Source organism: Lynx rufus, unplaced genomic scaffold, assembly GCF_022079265.1.
Source record: "Lynx rufus isolate CCGP_SWC_20201006 ecotype Redwood Valley unplaced genomic scaffold, mLynRuf1.p SCAF_10, whole genome shotgun sequence".
Taxonomy (NCBI): Eukaryota; Metazoa; Chordata; class Mammalia; order Carnivora; family Felidae; genus Lynx; species Lynx rufus.
The window spans coordinates 88,095,919-88,117,957 of record NW_025814824.1 but is presented as its reverse complement, the minus strand read 5'-3'; the positions used below and the strand labels follow the sequence as shown (position 1 = coordinate 88,117,957).

At 50.7% G+C, this 22,039-nt stretch overlaps 2 protein-coding genes, 1 long non-coding RNA gene and 1 pseudogene across 6 annotated transcripts in view; 2 read left to right on the top strand and 2 right to left on the bottom strand.

Moving 5' to 3' along the window:
- Window positions 1-13,445, bottom strand: part of USP20 (ubiquitin specific peptidase 20) — a 44,458-nt gene extending 31,013 nt beyond the window's left edge. Inside the window, exons 1-3 of one of the 4 annotated variants that reach the window (XM_047070943.1) lie at window positions 13,408-13,445; window positions 1,243-1,420; window positions 66-162 (exon numbers count right to left, since the gene is read on the bottom strand). In XM_047070943.1, coding sequence (XP_046926899.1) covers window positions 66-146 — 81 coding nt within the window. In that variant the 5' untranslated portion in view covers window positions 147-162; window positions 1,243-1,420; window positions 13,408-13,445. Of the gene's footprint in view, window positions 1-65; window positions 163-1,242; window positions 1,421-13,284; window positions 13,358-13,407 lie in introns of those variants that run through there. The other 3 variants (XM_047070926.1, XM_047070934.1, XM_047070949.1) reach the window with 3 other exon arrangements.
- Window positions 1,429-10,729, bottom strand: LOC124524752 (septin-7-like; annotated as a pseudogene).
- LOC124505145 (uncharacterized) lies at window positions 12,480-13,269 on the top strand. Its single transcript, XR_006960570.1, has 3 exons — window positions 12,480-12,608; window positions 12,817-12,952; window positions 13,071-13,269. It is a non-coding gene; the product is annotated as an uncharacterized LOC124505145 (long non-coding RNA).
- A 216-nt stretch (window positions 13,446-13,661) lies between the features above and the next one.
- On the top strand, window positions 13,662-21,693 carry CUNH9orf78 (chromosome unknown C9orf78 homolog). Its single transcript, XM_047070915.1, has 9 exons — window positions 13,662-13,802; window positions 14,145-14,204; window positions 15,351-15,402; window positions 15,806-15,876; window positions 16,674-16,751; window positions 17,337-17,534; window positions 18,543-18,679; window positions 18,790-18,888; window positions 21,017-21,693. Exons 1-9 carry the CDS (start codon window positions 13,720-13,722, stop codon window positions 21,106-21,108), a joined length of 870 nt encoding a protein of 289 aa, XP_046926871.1. The 5' UTR covers window positions 13,662-13,719; the 3' UTR covers window positions 21,109-21,693.
- The last annotated feature ends 346 nt before the right edge of the window (window positions 21,694-22,039 follow it).

Sequence of the window (22,039 nt, the reverse complement as noted above, 5' to 3'; positions counted from 1 at the left end):
CCTGTACCTTAGGAACGCAGTGGCCCTGGGTGTGGGCCCCAGCTCTGCAAGGTCTGACCCTTTACCTTAGATTTGAACAGCAAGTCCTCTTTGGTCACCTCCCCTATGGAGTCAAGGTGAGGGCAAAGGTCCCTGGAGTCCCCCATGCTGGCCTGGGCTCACCTACAAGAGAACACAGGGAGCCTGGGTTAACGGCAGCCACCGCTGGAGCGAGGTGGGGGCTGCTGGTGCAGTGCACAACTTTGGTCTCGGGTCCCGGCTCTGCCACATATCAGCTGGTGAGTCGAGGAAGCCACTTAACTTCTCCGGGAATTGGGCGTGACAGTAACGCTCAGGGGACTCACAAATGGGTACGTGTCAAACTGGCGACACGTGAACAGGCCCTGTGGATTGTACCAACAGTCCCTTTAGCGGTTGTGGCGTCGTACTACGGATACGCCAAAGACGTGGCACCCCTGGGGGAAACTGAGTGAAGGGTACATAGGACCTCCCTGGGACATCCGTGGCGACTTCCTGTGAATTAACAACTATTCCCGAAGAAAACGTATAAAAACAAGTAACTGGATTGGCTTCAGCCACCTCATATTTTAGCAGAAATCACACCGAGGAATCTGACGGCTGATTCTAGCTCCAAACCGTTGCCAAGAAAGTTCCGGGCCAACCGAAGGTTTAGTGGAGCCAAGGTGGTTTAACCAAAGGCAGGGGCGGTGTGTCCACTGAGGGAAGTGGACCCCCACCCTCTCCCTGAAATGGTCAGCCAGGGGTCCACTGGCCCAGGCCCCCCACCAGATCAGGTGTTACGGGTGCCGATCAAGTTCCGGGTGGCAGAGTAAATGGTTTCCGTGCGTTATTTCTTGGAAAACGTCCCCAGGCAGCTGTGATCAGCCCCGTTTTACAGATTCGGAAACAGGGGCTCCTTCTCGTCTCAGGTCTCACGGCGAGGAATGCTAGAGCCAAGGCGGAAGCTCGAGCTGCTCAGACTCTTACGGCCTCACGTGTATTCTCCCTCCTTTTAACTTAGGGCAGTGGAAACACGCAGAAGCAGACAGCTCGCTCCCACGTGCCGGCACCCAGCTCCAACAGGGAGCCATTCACAGCACCCTTGCTTCAGCTCAAACTCCCACTTCCTCTTTTCGGTGGCAGACCCAGATACCGCCTCATCGCATCTGTGTGTGCTCTTTAGAGATAAGGACTTGAAAAAAGGAAAAAAAACAACCCATAACCACAAGTGCGTTATTTCACCTGACATAATTTCCTCTTGGGTCCGTGCTTAAGGGCTACGCCGGAAACGGGGAGGCTGTGGGCCTACCTCTGTGCACAGCGACACCCCCGGGGAGCGGCCAGCATCTGTATTCTCCGCGGACAGCCGATGGTGGTGGGGCGCGAGGGCTGGAGTGAGTGCAGGCCTCTGGCAGGGAACCTGCGGGGAACAAACCAGCTCACTTCCTGCAGCTCCATTATCTTAAAGTCACTCTTAGCGCTGACCGGCGGCTGCAAAGAGGTCAGAATTCCTCCTGGGAAGGGCAAGTGAAGTTTTGGACATCTGGGGCGTCCGCGGGCTGGACAGGCTCCCAGTCCATCCGCGGGGACCATAAAAACACACTGCTCCGGGGTAGCTAACGAAGGCTGGTGTGGAGCTGGTATAGGTAGGGGCAGCCCCTCCTCGGGGGTCGTGATCCCCGAGAGCAGAGACCCGCAAGGGTCTGCACGAGAGGGCCGCGGACCTCTCTAGTTATCGCCTTGGCTGCCACAGCCCGTTAAGCTCCTGGACAGAAGGCTCAGCCCGTTCCGTGCACGCCCCTGGGACCCTCAGATCCTCCTCGGATCCCGTGCTGCTCAGAACCTCTTGGATCCATCACGCACAGGATCCTGTGCTGCTCAGAACCTCTGACCCCCGAGTCTTGAGCAACCCCAGGCCAGAGGCACAACTGAGTCCATTCGTGTGTCATCACCGACGGCACCTCCCCAACCCTGCTGGGCCACAGTCTCCCAGACATGGGTAGTTCAAAGAGGGAGAGGCAGTTAGAAGCTAACATTTAAAATGGTCACATGGCAACGATGGGTTCAAGGTTCTAAATTGCAAGCCTCTTTACCTGAAGCCAGATTTTTTAGGGTTTTTTTTTTTTGTTTTGTTCTCACTGAGGTCAAGTGCACCAGGTTGGCAAGCTGCAGTATGGGGGCAGGAGGGGGGCAGGGGAGGGAGTGGCTTTGGTGTGCGTGCCCCCCGTCTCTCCAGCAAGATGGCAGAGCCAGCTTATGAGCCTGACACCCAGGGCCACAAATGGAGCCCGGGACAAGGACACTGGTGACAAGCCTGTCTTGACTCACACGTGCAATGAGACCATTCAAGCTCCTCCGTCTTCAGATAGGGGAGGGAAAAAAAGCAAAGCCCAGTGGGTAACAACCCTCCATGCACCCTCACTGCCCCCGCGCTACAGAAGAAACAGAACAGAGAGCTTAAGGAAGCGAGAGACTTGGCCAGAGTCAGTTCTCAGCTAGTAAGTCGTGGGTGGGGACTCAATCAGATTGTCTGGTGCAGGGCTGTGCTCTAAATCAGGGGTTGGCAAATCATGTCTATAAAGTACCAGGCAGTAAATCATTTAGGCTTTGTGGGCCCTGTGGATCTTTATCACCTATTCTTTGTTTTTGTTTTTTTACAATGTGTTAAAGATTTTTTTTTTTTTTTTTTAATTCTTAGCTTGAGGGCCTTGCAAAAACAATGCTAGCCCGCTGCCACAGTTTGCTGCATCATGCCCTAACTCGCTGTGCTGTTGGGGCCTCATAAAAACAAGCCCGGGTCACCAAGAGTCCATGTTGCAACGAACACAAAGCACTAGTTTAAATAAGGCAGGTAGCAAAGAAGAGCCAAGAGGGTTCACCTGGCCCCAGGTTTTTTTCTAAGTAAGTATTCAGGATGCATGCAAAGACAGACTGACAAAGATATGCACTGTTTATAATGGGGGAACTGGACGCAATGTAAATAAACAACAGGCGGTTAGATAAACAAGGACACAACCACACTCTGTCTACTGCGCAGCCATTAAAAATGACACATATTGAATATTCCAATCCATGAAATTAAGTTAGATCTAAATACATGCAGAGATATACCATGTTCATGGACTGGTACACTCAACACTAAGATATCCACTGTGCCCAAACTGGTCCATAAATTCAATGTAATCTTCATTAAAATCCCAGGAAGCTTCCTTGTAGAAATCATCAAGCCAACTTGAAAGTTTATACAGAAAAGAAGACCTAGAAGAGCCAAAACAATTTGGAAGAATCACAAAGTTGGAAGACTGAGACCCTCTGGCCTAAGAATTTCTATAAAGGTTCAGCCAACAAGTCAGTGTGGTGTTGGCTCAAACACAGACATACAGCTCAAGGGAAAAGAAGTGAGAGTCTAGAATTAGACCTGCACATATGTGGTCAACTGATTTCCAAAAAGGGTACTGACAGAATTCAACCAGCAAAAGACAGTCTTTTCAACAGAGGCTCTCCATATAGGGAAATAAATGACCTTTAACCCCTACTGCATATGATCCACAAAACTTATTTAGAAATGGATCACAGCCTTCCTGTAATTGGTGGCCAACAGAAAGCTTAAAAAGAGCTTCCCTTTCCTCTTGTTCTTTCCCAGGGTTCTGGAAGAGTCAGGTTACTCTAAAATGTGTTGTTGATGGACTCCCAGTGTGCGTTCTCATGTTCAAACCGACGACATTCCCCCCCTAATTCTTTCTCCTCTAGTCTTTCATTTGCTCGTGGCACTGCTGGAGCTCAGCTTCAGAGTCCTTCGGTTTTCGACCTTTTTCTCCGGCTCTCATCTCAAACACCTGCTGCACCTGCAGCTCCTTCACCTTTAGCCACACACTCTCCCTCCTTCCACTCATGCCCCGAGAGCTCTGGGTAGGCTGCCCTTTGCTCTTATTGCCCGCTCCACTAACAGACACAGCTGTCGTTTCCTGCTTCTGCACGCGTCTGGGCATACGTGATCAGTGACATCTTTCAAGCCTTGCACACGTGTTGTCAACCTACTTCTTAGAACTGCAAAACCTCAAACATCACCATTCTCAGCTCCAGCAGCACGCAAGGATGCCGCCTTCCTCTGACCCTTCTGCAGTTAACTCCTCTCACGTCATCACGCCCTGCCATAGCGAGAGGTAAACAGTCCTTTGGGTTGTTAACAAAGCTTTCCTTCTTCTCCACCTTCTGCTTCTGGAAATTCGTAGGTTTTCTTTTTATGTGCTTGGATTTATCTGTTTTTTAAACCCTTGGCACACCTCTGGTGTGAGCATGTCTGCTCTCGGCAATAAGTGGGATGACGTTCACTTTTTCATAAACCCAGTGTCCAATGGTTTAAGTCCGTCTCCTCAAGGGGCCACACCGCACCCTGTTATCAGGCTTCTGATGTCTGTGGACTAGACACTCTGTGCTTAGGTAGACTTCCCATTTACTATCGACATAGTCAATAATGGACTACCAGCAACGACCTCATCGGCTACATCTCCAAACCCTGGGTATCAGCTATTGTGGGCAGCAACTGAACGCCACCTTCTTTGATTAAAACTCTGGACTGTTCCAGTCTTTTTTATTTTTTTTTAATTTTATTTATTTATTAAAAAAATTTTTTTTAACGTTTATTTTTGAGACAGAGAGAGACAGAGCATGAACGGGGGAGGGTCAGAGAGAGGGAGACACAGAATCTGAAGCAGGCTCCAGGCTGTGAGCTGTCAGCACAGAGCCTGACGCGGGGCTCGAACTCACGGACCGCGAGATCATTACCTGAGCCGAAGTTGGCTGCTTAACCTACTGAGCCACCCAGTCGCCCCATGTTTCCGTCTTTTTTATTCTGTGGGAAGGACCTGGATGCTCTGGAGAATACAAATACGTGAGGAAAAGGAGTTGATGAACGTCTGCATTCCCAATCAAGACTCGCCTACAGGCACAATGTGAGTTCAAGCCCTCTGCCCACCGATTTTTGGTATGCTTGGTTTGGGAGCTTTGCAAACCTCGCAGAGCCTTCGAGGTCCATCTGTGGAACCACCACGGTGCCCCTGTGGACGTGCCTCCCTCTGCAGGGGTGGGACCGCGCTGACCCACATCCCCGACCCCGCGGCAAGCAGCCCGGTGCGGCCCAGGCCGACAGTTCTCCTGATCTCAGACTTTAAACAACAACTAAAACTCTCAAACTTGTAGAGGAAAACGGGAGAGCATCTTTGCAACTCTGGAGTCCACAAAGATCTTAGGACACAAAGGGTGTTAATTATAACAAGATACATGGAAAACTGGACTTTTCAAAATTAAATGCTTTTCTTTTCCAAAGATGATCCTAAGGAAAATGAAAAGGCAAAAGCTACAGACTGGGAGAAGATGTTCACAACACATATAGGACAAGGAGGCAAGGAGCTATTGATTGACAAAAGTCTTTAAAAAGGTGCATTTCTGGGGCACCTGGGTGGCTCAATCAGTTAAGCGTCTGACTCTTGATTTTGGCTTAGGTCATGATCTCATGGTTTGTGAGATCGAGCCCTGCATCAGGCTCAGTTGCTGAAGCGTGGAGCCTGCTTGGGATTCTCTCTCTCCCTCTCTCTGTCCCTCCCCTGCTCACGTGCGTGCTCTCTCTCTCTCTCTCAAAAATACACTTTAAAAATTTTTTTAATTAAAAAAAAGAAAAGTCATTTATTGGATATAAATTATACCTCAATAAAACTGATTTTAAACCCTGAATTAAAAAACCCCACACTTTGACTTAAGACCTCTATTATCAACATGGCTAAATATCAGAGAATGTTGAGTAATGAAAACAGGCTGCACCACTTACACCCATTGGCAAGGCTGCTATCAAAACACAAAAAAACTCAACCAGAAAAAAAAAAAAAAACAACGCTGGCGAGGACGTGGAGAAACTGGAACCTGCGTGCTCCCAGTGAGCCATAAAATGGGGCCGCTGCTCTGGAAAGCAGTATGGAGCCTCCTCAAAACTTAAACACGGAGTTACCATGTGGTCCAGCAACTGCCCTTCTTGATAGACACCCCAAAGCACTGAAAGCAGGGACTTGAACGGACGTTTGTACACCCGTGTTCGTAACAGCACCGTTCACAAGAACCAAGGGGGGAAAGCAGCGGAAGGGGGCCATCGAAAGATGAATGGATAGACAAAATGTGCTCTATCCATACAACAGATTATTGTTCAGCCTTAAAAAGGAAGAAAATTCTGACTCGTGCTACAGTAAGATGAACAAGGTTCAAAGACGGGCTTTGAGGGCATGACGCTACATAAAATAAGTCAGACACAAAAAGATAAATACCGTAGGAGTCCACTTACATGAACTACCTGAAGGAATCAAATCCATAGAGATGGAAAGCGGACTGTGGTTGGAAGGAGAGGGAGGGGTTAATGGTCAACGGGGATACGGTCTCAGTTTGGGAAGATGGGGACGTTCTGGAGCCAGATGGGGGTGATGGCGATACAACGGTGTGAATGTACTTAATGCCACTGGACTGCACCCCCAAAATGATTAAGATTTATATGTGTTTTACTGAAATTCAAAAAATGCAATTTTCAGAAATGCAAAATGAAATTCTCAAAACTAAAAGATAAAAATTTCAAAAGTTGCATACACACACACACACACACACACACACATACTATGACACCATTAAAAAGAAAGTTTAAAATGGGGGGAGGGGCAGAGAACGATGATGATGATGATGAAGCGAAACAGTCCATGACCAGGAAACACACCAGTCTCCATCAGGCCCCACCATGTGCTGTCCACTGTCTCTGTCCTCTCTCAGCTGCATTGTCCCCTGACCAAGAAAGGCATCTGCGCGCCACCCTGCCGAACCCTGTCCCGTCCCACCCCACCCCACCCCACCATCCTCTCCTCCAGGGAAGGCCTCTACTTTGCATGCTCGGTAACCATTTTGGTCGTTCGCCCATTTTTCGATCTAATGCCTGTCCCCTCTCAAGAATGTGAGCTCCCCGAAGGATCTGTCTCTTTTGTGCACTGTTGTATCCCAAATACCTATAATGGCACCTGGAGCACAGCAACTTCTCAGTAAATACTTGCTGAACGGATCAAAAGTACAAAAAGCTGTAAAACACGATCACAGTAAAATGCCATTTTGGTAAACCAATCTTGCTTTGTGCCTACAACAATGATGCTATTGTCATCATTTCTGGGAGGACGGGAATCGAGTTGATTTTTGTTTCCTCCTCTTTTGCCTGTCTGCATTTTCTACAGCGAATTGATGTTGCTTTGGTAACATACAACCTGATAGGTTCCTTCTAATTCTCTTTAAAGTTCCCAGGGGCGTCTGGGTAGCTCAGTTAAAGCGCCTGACTCTTGATTTTGGCTCAGGACACGATCTCATGGTTTGTGGGTTTGCACTGACAGGACAGAGCCTGCTTGGGATTCTCTCTCTCCCGCTCCCTCTGCTCCTCCCCTGCTCACATGCACTCTCTCTCTCTCTCTCTCTCTCTCTCTCTCTCTCACTCTCCCTCTCTCAAAATAAATAAACACTTAAAAAAATAAAGTTTCCAAAATAAAAAGAACTATGCATCTGGCCTCTTTGGTATGTGCGGTGTCCCTCCTGGGACCTTGCTTTTCCCCAGACCTCAGAGAGAACACTGGGGGAGCATGACCTCCATCCCCTGGGGACTCTCGGGGCCCACAGAGTGTGAACAGGACACCTGAGGTCCATTTAAGAGAGGGTGCAGCCGCTCCAGGGTAGGTTCCAGAAGCCCTGACAGAGAAATGCCTCAGCTGCTAGCTGGGTGGTTTGAAAGTATAGCCTTTCACCCTGTGGCTCATTCACTTGAAGATCTGCCCTTAACGCCTTTGTTTGGTTTTGTTTGCCTCATTAACTTCCATGTTAGATGAAAAATTTTCATCTCCTCCTTCCTACCCTGAAAGTAGAAAAAGGCTTTTTTGTGTGGTTTCAATAAAATTAATATTCACCTCTGTAGAAGCTGGAGGGTGTCTCCACTAAAAACTGGAAAAAAAAAGATGGTGACTGCAGTCTTCTTCATAGGCACCAATGTGTAATTCAAGAAAGGAAACTCAAAACTCCAATATAACAGATACAATACGTCTACAAGGTTTTTATGTTCATATCATGTACATTTCTCATGACACTAAACTTCAACAACTGGTTTTTTTTTTTTTTTTCTAAGGCAGGCTTCACGCCCAGCATGGAGCCCAACATGGGTCTTGAACTCATGGCCCTGAGATCAAGACCTGAGCTGACATGGAGTGGGATGCTTAACTGACTGAGCCACCCAGACACCCCAACAACTTCCTTCCTAATGGCTAAATAATATCCCACATACAACAGCAGCTACACCTTACTTAGCCGCTTTCCTATTCTTGGACCCTTAGGGTATGTGTGTGTGTGTTGCCAATATAAATAAGGCAGCGCGAGAAGTATTTTGGAGTATAAACCTTTGGCCACATCTTTGCCCAAGGAAAAATGACTAGGTCAAAATGAATGTTCTGAAGGCTCTGGATATATATCGACAAACTTCCCTCTAGATCCATTCTACAAGTGTATCTGTCTACCAGCACTGTATGAGCACACCCAACATAGAAGGCTTGAGGTTTACTAACATTTTTTTCCCCAAAGTTAATGGTTAAAAAATCAGCTTGTGTCAAGGGAAAAGCTGAGGGGGTAGTGCCGGGAGCTTTGGGCATTTACTACTGTGCACATAGGAGCTGAACCTTCGGAAGTGCCTGGTCTGCAAGGGCTGTAGTTCGTTTATCTCGGTTCCCTAGGAGTTTGCACGTCCTTTTATCTCGGTACCCAACTGGCTTGGCTTGGGGCAACGGAAAACGTGCCGGGCGTGGGCCCTGCCCTCATGGGGTACAGAGGCCCGTATCTCAACACCAGGGTACCCACATGCAGCCTCCGGGAGGTGATCATTACTACGTCATCCACCCTTTCCTGGGCTCCCACCCCGTGTCCGCTGCACCATACGTCAGCCCCGGAGTTGACTGTAATTACAGAAGGCAAGAAGAGACACCAGCAGCCCGCCTTCAGCTCCTCGCTCGGCGCTTGCTAAGCTCTGTGTCGGTAGATAAGTCGGTCGCCCCTCAGTTCCCCCATCCATGAGATGGGGACAAAGACAGCGAGGAGGGTGACGAAGAGAGTGCAGGGAGACAATGCACAGGGCCGATTTCACATAATGGCTTCCGATCACGGGTCTGTATTGGCCCGCACAGCAAGAACGCTCAGAAATGTTCTGTACCGTAATTTGGGTTACTGGCCGTGTTTTTTAGATCGGGGAACTGAGACAGGCGGGACTGCGAGTCACACGCCCAAGGGTACCCTCCATCAGCTTTTCAGCCAGGGCTCCGCTGCCCAGGACGGCACTGCCTCTGAGCAGTCGCTATGCCCGGTGCTTCGCCTGCACTCTTCACGGAAGGACTGCTGTTTCTCGTCTGAGGAAGAATGGAGCCCCTGGCACAGGGAGCCATTTGCCCCAGACCCTACGGCGAGGACACAGCCAGGAAGGAGCCGGGTTGTATCTGCCTTCGCAGCACTCCCTGCTCTGGCTTCTGTGCAAGTAAACGGAGTGCACACAGCAGGCACTTGATAAAGACTGAAAGAGACCTGTGCGGCCGAGGGAGCTAGATCCCAGGAACGGGCCCTCCGGGAGCAGCCGGGCTGCTGGGAGTCAGCAAGGCACCTGCCACAGCCAGGGAGCCAGGGCACCTCCCCTTCCCGGCCAGCCAGGCCAGCCTCCTCTCCTGGGGCAGGAAAAGCAGGGGGAGGGAGGCCCTGGCAGGCCTGGCACAGGGCCCACCCAGCCCAGGCCCTGGCGAGGCTTCTGAGACTGTTCAGCCTGAAGGAGGGCAGGCACTTCCTCCCCCCCGCCCCCCGGGGCCTACAGCAAGGAAGGGGGAGAGTGCCCCCTGCCCGGGGGGCAGGCAGGCAGCATCTCTGGGCCTGGCACCAGCTGCTCAGACCGGGCCTCGAGTGCCCGTTACTCATCATTTTCCTGGCTGTTCTGGCTACGCCCTCCTCCCGGCTAGGAGCCTAGCTCCTTAGGATGGGAGGGGGGTCCTGCCAAGCCCCCGCCAACTTAGGGAGACACCCACCTGCCCCGATCCTTGCCGCACTAGCCATCCCACACCCCTGCCCACATCCCTCCACGCCCCTCTGACCCTCAGAACGTGTCCCCTTTCCCTCCCTCCTGCCCTCTCCTCTCCATCCTACCTCCAAGCAACTCCCATTTTTCTTAAAACCCAAATACATCCCTTCTGTCAACCCAGTCTTAATTCCCTAAGAGCCCGCCATCCTCCTGACTCCCAAAGCAGAGCCCCTCAGCCTACTCCTGCCTTGAAAAGTCTTGCTTCCCCCGCACCTCTATTTCTCCTCATTGGCCTTACCCACCTAGTGTCTGCCCGGAATGGCCCGGTGTAATGGAGCTCATATGAACGGACCTCACCGAATCCTTACCACCATCCTGGAGGCCAGGCAACAATGGGAGTTAAACCCATCTCCACCTACGTCACGAAAGGAGGAGAGGCTGAGGCTCAGAGAGGTGCAGTAAGTGGCTGGAGGTCACACAGCCGCTGAGCTGCCGATCCAGGGTTTGAACCAAGGACTGCTGGCCCTGAAGTCAGTGCTCTCAACTGTCTGCTCCACAGTCTCCCCAAACAGCCCCGGCCAGCCTGGAGTGGGGGATGATCTTTACCTCCTCCAGCCCAAACACCCACATTCCGAGGGCAGCTTCCTCTGGCCTCCTTCACAAGAGCCACCTCTGAGGCATGCTTCACACAGAGCATTTTTCTGCTCAGCTTAAACTTCTGAAGTCTAGGATAACACCTCTGAAGCCTAGCACTGCAATTTGGTCCAGGCTCTGGGAGAGTCAGTTAACTGGAAAGGGCATGGGTTCGGGGCCACCCCAGACTGGCAGTTCTCGGGGGTGAGCAGGCTGGAAGCAGCAAGTGGCCCAGGTCTCCGAGAAGCTGTAACTCCTGGAGTGAGTAAGTAGAAGCAGAAACTCAGACTAAGACCCCTAAAGCCCCAAAGCAGGAGAGGGTCAGGGAGGGTCACGCTAAAGGTCACACAGCCAATAGATGGCAGAACGGGAACTTCAGGGGGGGAGTCACGTGCTAAGTTGGCACAACCGGGGCTTGAACGGAGGGTCAGGACCTATACTTCAGTCCCCTGTTTTATAACGTTACCGACCAAATCACCAATGAGAATACACCAGTTTAAACGTGCAACTCAATCCCCCCGCCCACTCGTGATTCCTTTGCCTTGCTCTGTTTCCCTAACCCTCATCACCTTCTAAGACACTTGACATACTTGTGTTATTAGAACCTGAAGTCCACCGGATCAGGGATCTTTGTCTCTTTTGCACTCTCGCATACTTCAAGCACCTAGAACAGTGCCTGCTCCATATAGTAAACGCTCAGTAAATATCTGAGTAAGTAAATCAGTCCAGCAAACTTTTATCGAACACTTATTACGGCCCAGCTGTGAACTGCAATCACTTTGCCGGGTCCCAAACCGACCTAGACACGAATGTTCCCTAAACCCTGTAGCAAGCCTGGTTCCAGAAAGGAACTAGCAAACCAACCCCAATTTGAGCCAAATCCATCCATGTCCTTAAACAACCAAACTCTCAAACAAAACGAAAACATGACACATCTCCGAACTGAAGAGAACCCAAATTTCCTGGAGGCTCCCTCTGAGAAGCAACTTCATCTCACCCCCCAAAAGGCCCAGCAAGACTTAGAGAGTCCACAGCCCCTCAGCCCAGCCACCCAGATTCACAGCTGCCGCTTTTCCAGCATTACTTTGGCGAAACAGGTCTCAGATCTGTCATGGCCCAGCTGGTGAGTGGCACTGGGCCAACTCATTTGTACTGGACGCTCCTCCCCGGGATGTCAGAGAAGAAGGGTCCAGAAATGTCCTTGGCCTTCTGGCCTTCTCTCTAGTGCTGTCCAGTACCTCCTAGTGGGAGGGTCGCTGCGGGGGTGGGGGTGGGCAAAATCAGAGCCACCCCTGAAAGTGTGACATCTGCAGACGTGGACTCCCTGGGTTCCTGCAGCAATTCCCAAGGATCCTCCCCTTCAGTCAGCAGGGACAGGAGGGCCAGTGATTCCCAGGTGCCTCTGGGGTTGGCTGAACCAGACTGCAGAAGGCAAGTCTTGGAGATTTTCATATACAGCTTTTGACCAAAGCCAAAAAGCTGTTCCAAGAAGTCCTGGGTCCGTTTGTCTCAGTCCAGGGAAGAGAACAGCAATTATCAGGAAAGACTGTTCCAGAGAGCCGTAGGGCATTCCAGAAGGGCCGCCCTGCTTCTGAATGGTCTTCCAGAAGAGGAAACCAGTCTCCATCAGCACCCCCCCTCCCCCACCCAATGGGCTACAACAGCAGCTGCAGCAAACACTTAGGGAGCTTCTGTGCCAGGCACTCTGCGTAACCTGCAGCAGAGTGGGGCCTGCCACTGATCCCCGCTCCACTTTCCAGCTGTGCAACCTTAGGCACCTACTGCCTCTCTGAACCAAAGTCTTCTCATCTGCAAAATGAGAGAACGCCGTCTACTTCGTGGGATTGCTGTGGGAGTTCGCTGAGATAACGCTTAGGTGAGCCCCGAGCCTGCCACACGGTAGCGCTTAAAAAGGCGCAGTGCTTTCAAAGAAAAGGATGGGCCTATATGGAGAAAAGGGAAATTGAGAGGTCCCTAAAAGTCCTGTAAACCATTATTTAACACATTTAGTTATTTCCTAAGCGTTCGTTGATGCCTGTTTGTTTTGTTTTGTTTTGTTTTCCAAATAAACTTAACCCTCACAGCATCCTGGGGGGTGTAAACGGCGGAGGGCAGAACAACAGTCCTAATGACAGAGGACGAAAACAAGGCCCCTTGAAGGTCCGGGGAGGCGGCCGGCAAGCACCCGAGGAGGGGCCGTCCGCCCTCAAACCCTCCGGAGTAGGTTCAAAACATCGGACGCGGGGATAAACTGGCTGGAGGCCATCATTAGCGGGGCTGTCGGCGCCAGGACTTTAATTCACCACTGCTCAGAAGTGGTCATCTTTTATCCCTAAAGGAAAAAACGCATGCCAGGGCCCAGACCCTGGGGAAATAAGTCAGCGCCCCGAGACGCCACGCTCGTGCTTTCAACGCTGGGTCAGGCCCCGCAGAAATAAAGGAGATGGCGGCCCCCGTTCCGGAGAAACAACGAGCCCCCAGGGCTCCAAGTGGGGCACCGGGGCCCCAGAGCGCCGGCCGGAGGAGGGGAGAGGACGGCGGCGGCCGCTCACCTGGCAGCGGCGTTCTGCGCTCCTGGCAGGGCCAGACCCCAGCCCGCCCGGAGCCAGGCTGGGGTCGCCCCTGCTCGGAGAGGCCCGGCCCCCCGAAGCAGCCGGCGGCAGCCCGGAACTCACCTGCCGTCGCAACCGCGCCGCCGCCGCCTGTCAGTCAAGCGCACCCACCGCTGCACCGCGCAGGGCCGTGGGGCCCGCTGGCTGCGTCCCGCCTCCTCCCCCTCAGCCGCCCAATCGGAAGAGGCGAACGCCACGAATGGGGGCGGGGCCAGGCGGGCGGTGCGGGCCGGGGGCGGGGCCAGAAGGGTTTGGGGCGGGGCAGGGCGGTGCCGGCGCTCTGCGCGCTGCGCTCTGACCTCACTGCTGCGCGCCGGAAGCAACCCGGACCACGGCACAGGGGCGCGGCGGCCGGACCGCGGGGCCGGCAAGACCATGCCGGTCACCGGGAAGAGTTTCCGCCGGCGCCGGGCCGATTCGGAGTCGGAGGAAGATGAGCAGGACTCAGAGGAGGTTCGGTGCGTTTGGGGTGGGGCTTCCAAGGGGCCAGAAGAGACAGCGGTTTGTGATACTCATCACCGGCCAGGCTCCTCGTTGACTGTGAGCCGAGGTTGTTGTCCCTTTCTGCAGAACAAAAAACTGAGGCTCCTAGGGCTGAGGCCGCCGCCGCAAGGCCGCACAGTAGCGAGAGATTCCCCCAGGATGCGCGGTGGGTCTGATTGCAATGGGTCTAAGCGCAGGGTTGCCTTCTGGATCATTGTGCCTGCGGCTCAGCAGTTGGACAGGGATGCCGGTCGAAGTTGCCTTTTGAGTCTGAGTTCCGCGGAGGGTGTCTCAGACTGTGCGTTGTCTCTTTGCAGATTAAAACTGGAAGAGACCCGCGAGGTGCAGAACTTGAGGAAGAGGCCCAATGGGGTGAGGTGGGTATCGCAGGGGCTCCGCGAGAAGAGCAGGAGGAGATGACAGACACATGTCCCCGCCTGAGTCGCCACCACAATTATCTCTTCAGACATAGCCCCTTCTCTTGACACACTGTACACCTAACATTGCCCTGAAAGGAGTCCAGTGTTCTTCGCAGACGTTTACCCAGGAGATGGCCCGAGCCGTGTGGTCTTGAGGTTTGCTCCAGAGGTGCAAAAACAGGCTATCAATTCGTGTTTTTATTGCACCTGATTGCGAAATGCACACGAATTGTTAAGTTTGGAAAAAACTTTTGAAGTATAATCGAAAAAGTAAGCAGCACCCGTGATTCTCCCATCCACAGGTAACCAGCCTTAACATGTAATGTTCTGTCCAGTGTCTCTCTTTTTTGGAGATTGCAAGTACTCTTATTCCGTGCTGTTTTCAGCTCATCACGTTTTGGGCATTGACATTATGGATTATTTTTCCCAAAAACCTTTTTAGTGGCTGCATAGTATTCCACTGCGTGTATATGCCATAATTTAACTAATCCCGGGGCGCCTGGGTGGCTCGGTCGGTTAAGCAACTTCGGCTCAGGTCATGATCTCTCGGTCCGTGAGTTCGAGCCCTGTGTCGGGCTCTGTGCTGACAGCTCAGAGCCTGGAGCCTATTTCAGATTCTGTGTCTCCCTCTCTTTGACCCTCCCCTGTTCATGCTCTGTCTCTCACTGTCTCAAAAATAAATAAAACGTTAAAAAAAATTAAAAAATATTTAACTAATCCCTTACTTAGGGGTTGTAGGTCATTTGTAAATCTTCATCACCAAATACGGGTGCAATAGTATTTTTCTACATTTGTCTTTAGCTTCCTTTTCCCAGAAGTCAAAATCTTAGAAATGAGATTTCCAAGCCCAGATAATGCCAAATGGCTTTGTAGGAAAGCCTACCACGTCACCCTACCCCCTGACCCAGCATCTAGAGTGCTTTATTTCTAAACTGTTTTATCCTTGTAGGCTTTGCCAGGTGGCTTTGGTGCCCACTCCTCAGATCTTGCCTTTGCTCTAATGTTGCGTCTTACAGACTTTCTAAGTGTTCTGCCTCGTGTCTGAATTGTGCCATTTCTCGCTGTCTCTGTCTCTGTCTCACTCTTCCTTTTCTTTCTGCTCAGTGCTGTGGCCCTGCTGGTAGGAGAGAAGGTACAAGAAGAGACCACCCTCGTGGTGAGTTGTGGGGTCCTCCTTGGGAATGGAAAGCTGTGGCTGCTCTCCAGTAGGTGACTGTGTTTTCTTTTTAAAAAAAAGGGGGGGGGTGCCTGGGTGGCTCAGTTGGTTAAGTGTCCAGCGTCGGCTCAGGTCATGATCTCACGGTTCATGGGTTCAAGCCCCACGTCAGGCTCTGTGTGCTGACAGCTCAGAGCCTGGAGCCTGCTTCAGATTCTGAGTCTCCCTCTCTCTCTAATCCTCCCCCACTCACACTCTGTCTACGTCTCTCTCAAAAATAAATAAAGTTTTTTTTTTAAATAAACATTTAAAAAAATTTTTTTAATTAAAAGAAATTACAAAAAAAAAAAGACCACTGCCAATTATACAGATGCTTCCTCACAGCTGTGTTTGCTTTCTGCAGGATGACCCCTTTCAGATGAAGACAGGCGGTATGGTGGACATGAAAAAACTGAAGGAAAGGGGCAAAGATAAGTAAGTGGGGGACTCACTGAGATACAAAGTAACCTGTAGCCCCTGCCTGGGTCTGTGTGCCTCCAGAGAGCTGGGGCCCACAACAGCAGCTCTAGTGGGGCATTCTGAAGTATCCTTCATGCTTTGTAGTTTAAAAACAAATGAAAGCAATGGGGCGCCTGGGTGGCTCAGTAGGTGAAGCCTCTAACTTGCAGTTCGTGAGTTCGAGCCCCGCATCGGGCTCTGTACTGATGGCTCAGAGCCTGGAGCCTGGTTCAAGTTCTGTTTCTCTCTCCCTCTGCCCCTCCCTTGCTCACGCTTTGTCTCTCTGTCTCTCTCTCACTCTCAAAGATAAACAAACATTAAAAAAAATATATTAAAAAAAATGAAAGCCAGAACTCTTTAAAAGAGTCCTTTAACTCTTCCGCTTAGAGTGCTGTGGGTACTCTCCTTCGGAAAAGGTGCATTGTGTAGTGTGTTTCAGACCCAAGTGGAAATGTTGTTTTTGTTTTTTGAGAAACACGTACTCTGTCTCTCTCTCAAAAATAAATGGTTAAACGTTAAAAAACAAAACAAAACACATAAGAACACAATTATAAAATAATACATTCAACTAGTGTAAAAGCATCTAGTCATTCCCCAGAGGAATCTCCAACATTTTGCTTGCTTATATTTCTTCTGTTTACATATCACGTATGTTTTTTTTCCATAACCACAAGCAGGATGGGCTTGGGTGTGTGGGTTTTACTTGTATAATATCAGACTTGGCCTCACCGACGTGTGACTCAAAGGTTCCGCTTCTTTGCCCCTCCCTCCAGGATCAGCGAGGAGGAAGATCTCCACCTGGGGACATCGTTCTCCGCGGAAACCAACCGAAGGGACGAGGATGCCGACATGTGGGTATCAGCCTGGCTGTGAGCGATGAGGCGCTGGATGCAGCCAGATACAGTCCCGAGATATCTAGTCACAGATGACATTTCTAGAATCATCCAAAGGCCAAGGCAGAGTTGGCCCCTGTCACTCCACCTCCCAGGCTCGTGAACTTTGAGGAAAAAAAAAAATCCTAAACATGCTTTGAAATGATGGTTCTTGGGATTTTAGATGCCCCGACTAGTAATAGTTTTCCCCTAAATATTGTGGGAATAAAACACTGCACTTGCCCACCTTTTCACTGATGAGACTGTTAACCAAATGACCACCGTCAACCATGGCATTCTGTTTTCAGCGAACCTTAACATCTATTAACAGCAATAGATTGGGAGGACACAATCTCACCACAGAGGTTGGTGCTTTAAAGTCAAAAAAAAGTTCTGCGTGGTGAAAAAAACTCGAGTTAATTTTCATGTTTCTCATTTTTCCACGGACTGACGAACACTCCTGGGCCATCACTGCTCTGTGGGCCAGTGTTGGGGACCACTCATTTTAAAGAGGTTTTGTGAGCTTCCCGCCTCTCCCTGAGGCCTGTGGGTTTCTCATTTCAGGATGAAGTACATTGAGACAGAGCTCAAGAAGAGGAAAGGGATCGTGGAACACGAGGAACAGAAAGTCAAGCCAAAGAATGCAGAGGACTGTCTTTACGAACTTCCGGAAAACATCCGTGTCTCCTCAGCCAAGAAGACCGAAGAGATGCTTTCCAACCAGATGCTAAGCGGCATCCCCGAGGTGGACCTAGGCATCGAGTACGTTTCAGACCCCGATCTAGCCTCTCTCCTGCCCGGGGCCCACGGAAGAGCGCTCTGCTTTCCGGCTAAGGGGACTGTTTCTTACCCGTCTCCTTGGAAACCCACAAATAACTCTATTTTCTCGGGTAGGCGGAGATGCTTGTGCCCAGAGCGTCCGAAGGATAGGTCAGCGTTGCTAGGGAGATGCTAGAGAAGGTCTCCCGAAAGCAAAAGCGTGGTGTTTTGTTTGTTGAGATATAATTAAGAAACACATAACGTCATGCTGGTTTCAGGTATACAACGTGAGGATTATTTGTATGCAAGCGTTTATTTTTACGTGGTCTTTGTTCACAGCTCTTCGGCTGTTCTGCTCAGGCCCTTGTAGTCCTCTGTTTTCTTCTAGCAGGAGCCATGTTAAAGGCTTACCCATCCCATGAGCCTCCTTTTCATTTTTGCAAAACACCTGCTCTAAAACAGGATTGTCATGGAAGAAATATGACAGTCAGAATCGTCTTTGGGCATAAGAGAAAGTTGGGAGGCTTCTGGATCCTCGCCTCTTTTCTGGAACCAGCTTCGAGCCTTAGGTAGTTTTCTTTCCTTCTCTGGGGCTCAGTTTCCCCTTGATCAGAAGAGGACAGTAAGGGGCGCCTGGGTGGCTCAGTCGGTTAAGCATCCCAACTCTTGATTTTAGCTCAGGTCCTAATCCCAGGGTCGTAGGATCGAGCCCCATGTCGGCTCTGCTGACAGTGTGGAGCCCGCTTGGGAGTGTCTGTCTCTCCCCCCCTCCCCCACTCGCATGCACTCTCTCTCCCTCAAAATAAGCATTAAAAAAAAAAAAAGAAGACCATAGATAGATAATGCGTCTTCGACAGCCGTGAGAACACACGAGCTGGGAAACTGCGGAGCCCTGTGCTCCAGAGGGCGATTTCCTCATGCACCGGTGCGTTTCCAGCCTGACTGGAAGTTCTGTCTGAGAACCAAAGGCGGGAGGACTGAACACATGGCGTGGCTCCCTTCTCCCCACAGCGCAAAAATAAAAAACATCATTTCCACGGAGGATGCCAAGGCCCGTCTGCTGGCAGAGCAGCAGAACAAGAAGAAAGACAGCGAGACGTCTTTCGTGCCCACCAACATGGCCGTGAATTACGTGCAGCACAACCGATGTAAGCCGCTCTGGGCAAGCAGCCCTGTCCTGTTGGCTTGCCGCCCCCCCCCCCCGCCCCCCAAGTTCCCGTATTTTGTCTGACGTGTCCCCTGGTCTCTTTCGATCCAGTTTATCACGAGGAGCTCAACGCCCCCATTCGGAGAAACAAAGAAGAGCCCAAAGCCCGACCCTTGAGAGTGGGTGACACGGAGAAGCCAGAGCCTGAGCGTAAGTACAGCGGAGGCCCCAGAGCTGCCCGGAGCAGTCATCAAGCCCCTGGAGGCGGGGTGGACTGCAGGGGTGGGGCTTGGGCTCTGGGGCCAGGGCATCTGGGTTCCACTCCACGTTCGTTTCCCTTCCCCTTGCCAAGCCTCGGTTTGCTCATTTGTAAATGGGGATAGTAACAAAACCTACCGTTAGGGGTTGCTCTGACGATTCACTGGGCTATTAAATATCAAATATAATAGAAACTCAAAAACTTAGCATATTTCAATTAGCAAAACTAAACTCAAAGTTACTCATAATTTCGCCAAAGGTGAGCGCCGTTAACATTTTTATGTGTCGCCTTCCAGACTTTAAAAAAATATTGACGTAGGGGGGCCTGGGTGGTTCCGTCGGTTAGGCATCCGACTTCAGCCTAGGTCATGATCTCGCTGTTTGTGAGTTCCAGCCCCACGTCGGGCTCTGTGCTGACAGCTCAGGGCCTGGAGCCTGACTCGGATTCTGGGTCTCCCTCTCTGTCTGCCCCTTCCCCACTCACACTCTCTCTGAAAAATAGAAATAAACGTAAAAACTATATTGATGCATACAGAACCATATGCCGTACACATACTTCATAGGGTCTCCTCGTTTTTCACTCAGCAGTGGGCCCCTGCACGGCTCTCTGGGACAGTAAATACGTATTTTCCCTTTCAGTCACCTCGTGTTCCGCGGCATGGAGCTCCTCCGGTTCCCTCTAGTCGGACGCTTACGTGGTTTCTCATTTTCCCCCATTTAATCACTGTCGGGCTGACCCTTTTTGCCTACATCATGTCCTTCGGCTACATGCCAAGAAGTCGCCAACGCTCCTCTAGAAGTGGGGTGCTGATTTGTCCCTCCCCCTCCGCTAGCAGCATCCGGCTGTGTCCCTTTCCCTCCAAGGATCTTCTTTTTCGTACCAATGGGGTGAGCCTAAGGAAACGCTAAATTTGCTGAGGCTTCTGAAAAGCCAGGCTGTTTGCTTTTTCTTCCTTCCTTCCTTTTTTTTTTTTTTTTCAATTATTTATTTTTGAGACAGAGACCGAGCATGAGCAGGGGAGGGGCAGAAAGAGAGGGAGACACAGAATCCCAAGCAGGCTCCAGGCTCCAAGCTGTCAGCACAGAGCCCGACGCCGGGCTCGAACTCACAGACGGTGAGATCATGACCTGAGCCGAAGTCAGGTGCTTCACCGACTGAGCCACCCAGGCACCCCCCCTCTTTTTTTTTTTTTTTTTTTTTTTTAAGATTTTAAGTAATCTCTACACTCATCATGGGGCTTGAACTCACAAGCCAGATCAAGAGTCACTCACTCCACCGATGGAGCCAACCAGGCGCCCCGCTTTTTCTTCCTTCTTACTTGAGAAATTATTTTCTGTACCGTCTTGGGTGCATAGTCATTAATTCCCAAAGAGTTTTGTGTTATTCCCACATAGTAAGCAAGGACTTTGGAGTCACCAGACTTGGGTTCAACTCTCAACCTACCTTCACTTTCCGAGTGACCTTGAGGAAGACCATCTAAGCTCTCTGAACGGTGATGGCAATATGTCCCCGTTTGAATTGCCGTGAGGGTTAAAAAAAGGCATATCTAGGGGCGCCTGGGTGGCTCAGCTGGTTAAGCGTCCGACTTCGGCTCAGGTCATGATCTCGCGGTTCGTGGGTTCGAACCCCGCGTCGGGCTCTGTACTGACAGCTCAGAGCCTGGAGCCTGCTTCAGATTCTGTGTGTCCCTCTCTCTCTGCCCCTCCCCTGCTCACGCTCTGTCTCTCTCTGTCTCAAAAATAAATAAACATTAAAAAAATAAATAAGCCGTATCTAAAAGTATTTAGCACCAGGCCTTGTACCTAATCAAACTCTCCCTGAAATAGAACACCTGTTGTCACCTGGTCCCATGCTGATGTCAGCATACCCCCCACCGTACAGTCATCTGACTGCACCCTGTGTTTATTTCACTCACTCAGTAACCAGTCTTTACTGAGGCCCTACTATGTTCCTATTCACCAGGGTAGGCCCTGGGGCTTCTGTGGGGAATGAGGCAGGCGTGGTCCTAGCCTCAGCAGAGCTAAAAACCTGTCGGTTGATTCCAGCACGGCCAACAGCTTCTGCTCTTTTCCTTCTCAGGGTCCCCTCCTAACCGCAAGCGTCCTGCTAACGAGAAGGCTACCGATGACTATCACTATGAGAAGTTCAAGAAGATGAACAGACGCTACTAAGGGTAGCAAAAGGGAGAAGTGCAGGATGGACGTAAACAGCACTGTCCCCTCCCTAACCCCTTGACAGACGGCTTCCCAGACAGAGGTGGACAGAAGTTTATTTGCTACCAGACAGTTCCCCAAACTGATCTCCACTGGTCCTGCCACTTAGCTGCTGGGTTTTCTGGGCACTGTGTTTGTGACCTTTGAAACAAGACAATGTGGAGTTTTCCTGTTTGGGGGCAAACTCCATTCTTGTGTGAGCATTATAAAATCTTGTTCGTACATCTATTGACTTTCTCTGAATATTTGCCCTGGGTCGGGAAGAAACAGCGGTGTTCGAAGCAAGAGAACACCCTTTCGCTTGTGCTATTATTATAATATATACGCAATCGTGTCTTATACTTTCAAGTTCCTGGAGGTCAGGAACACGCCCTTCACTGTGTGTAGTGGGTCCAGCTCACAGCAGAAAAGTCTAGGATGGGATCAAAGGGACACTGGTATTTTCTGACTTTTACAAAGTTACCGGTTTCTTTTCATTAAGAAAGAAAAAAAATTTCTATCACTTTCAGCACTTAAGTATTAAATACGAAATGAATCCAACCATACTATTCGTACTGTGTCTCCTTATACCAACCCTAGGTAATGTGTTGAGAGCCTGCGGGTTGGGCAGCGCAAATGCAAAACTCAAGTTACTAAGAGAGACTGTCTCATTTAGTTTAAAGATGTAGGGGCGCCTGGGCGGCTCAGTCGGTTCGGCACCCGACTCTTGGTTGGTTTCGGCTCGGGTTGTGATCCCAAGGTCATGGGATCGAGCCCTGTGTCGGGCTCGGCACTGAAAGTGGAGCCTGCTTGGGACTGACTCTCTCTCTGTCTCTCTCTCTCTCAAAAAAAAAAAAACAAAAAAACAAAAGTAGGCTTCAACCTGCCAGCTCTTGGGTACAGTGCCCCC

What these genes read in the sequence shown, in the direction of transcription:
- CUNH9orf78 (XM_047070915.1), top strand. Translation starts at nt 13,720, where the DNA reads ATGCCGGTCACCGGGAAGAGTTTCCGCCGGCGCCGGGCCGATTCGGAG. An exon ending in AAGAAGAGACCACCCTCGTG is followed by an intron (nt 15,403 to 15,805) that starts GTGAGTTGTGGG and finishes TGCTTTCTGCAG; the next exon opens with GATGACCCCTTTCAGATGAA. An exon ending in TTACGTGCAGCACAACCGAT is followed by an intron (nt 18,680 to 18,789) that starts GTAAGCCGCTCT and finishes CTTTCGATCCAG; the next exon opens with TTTATCACGAGGAGCTCAAC.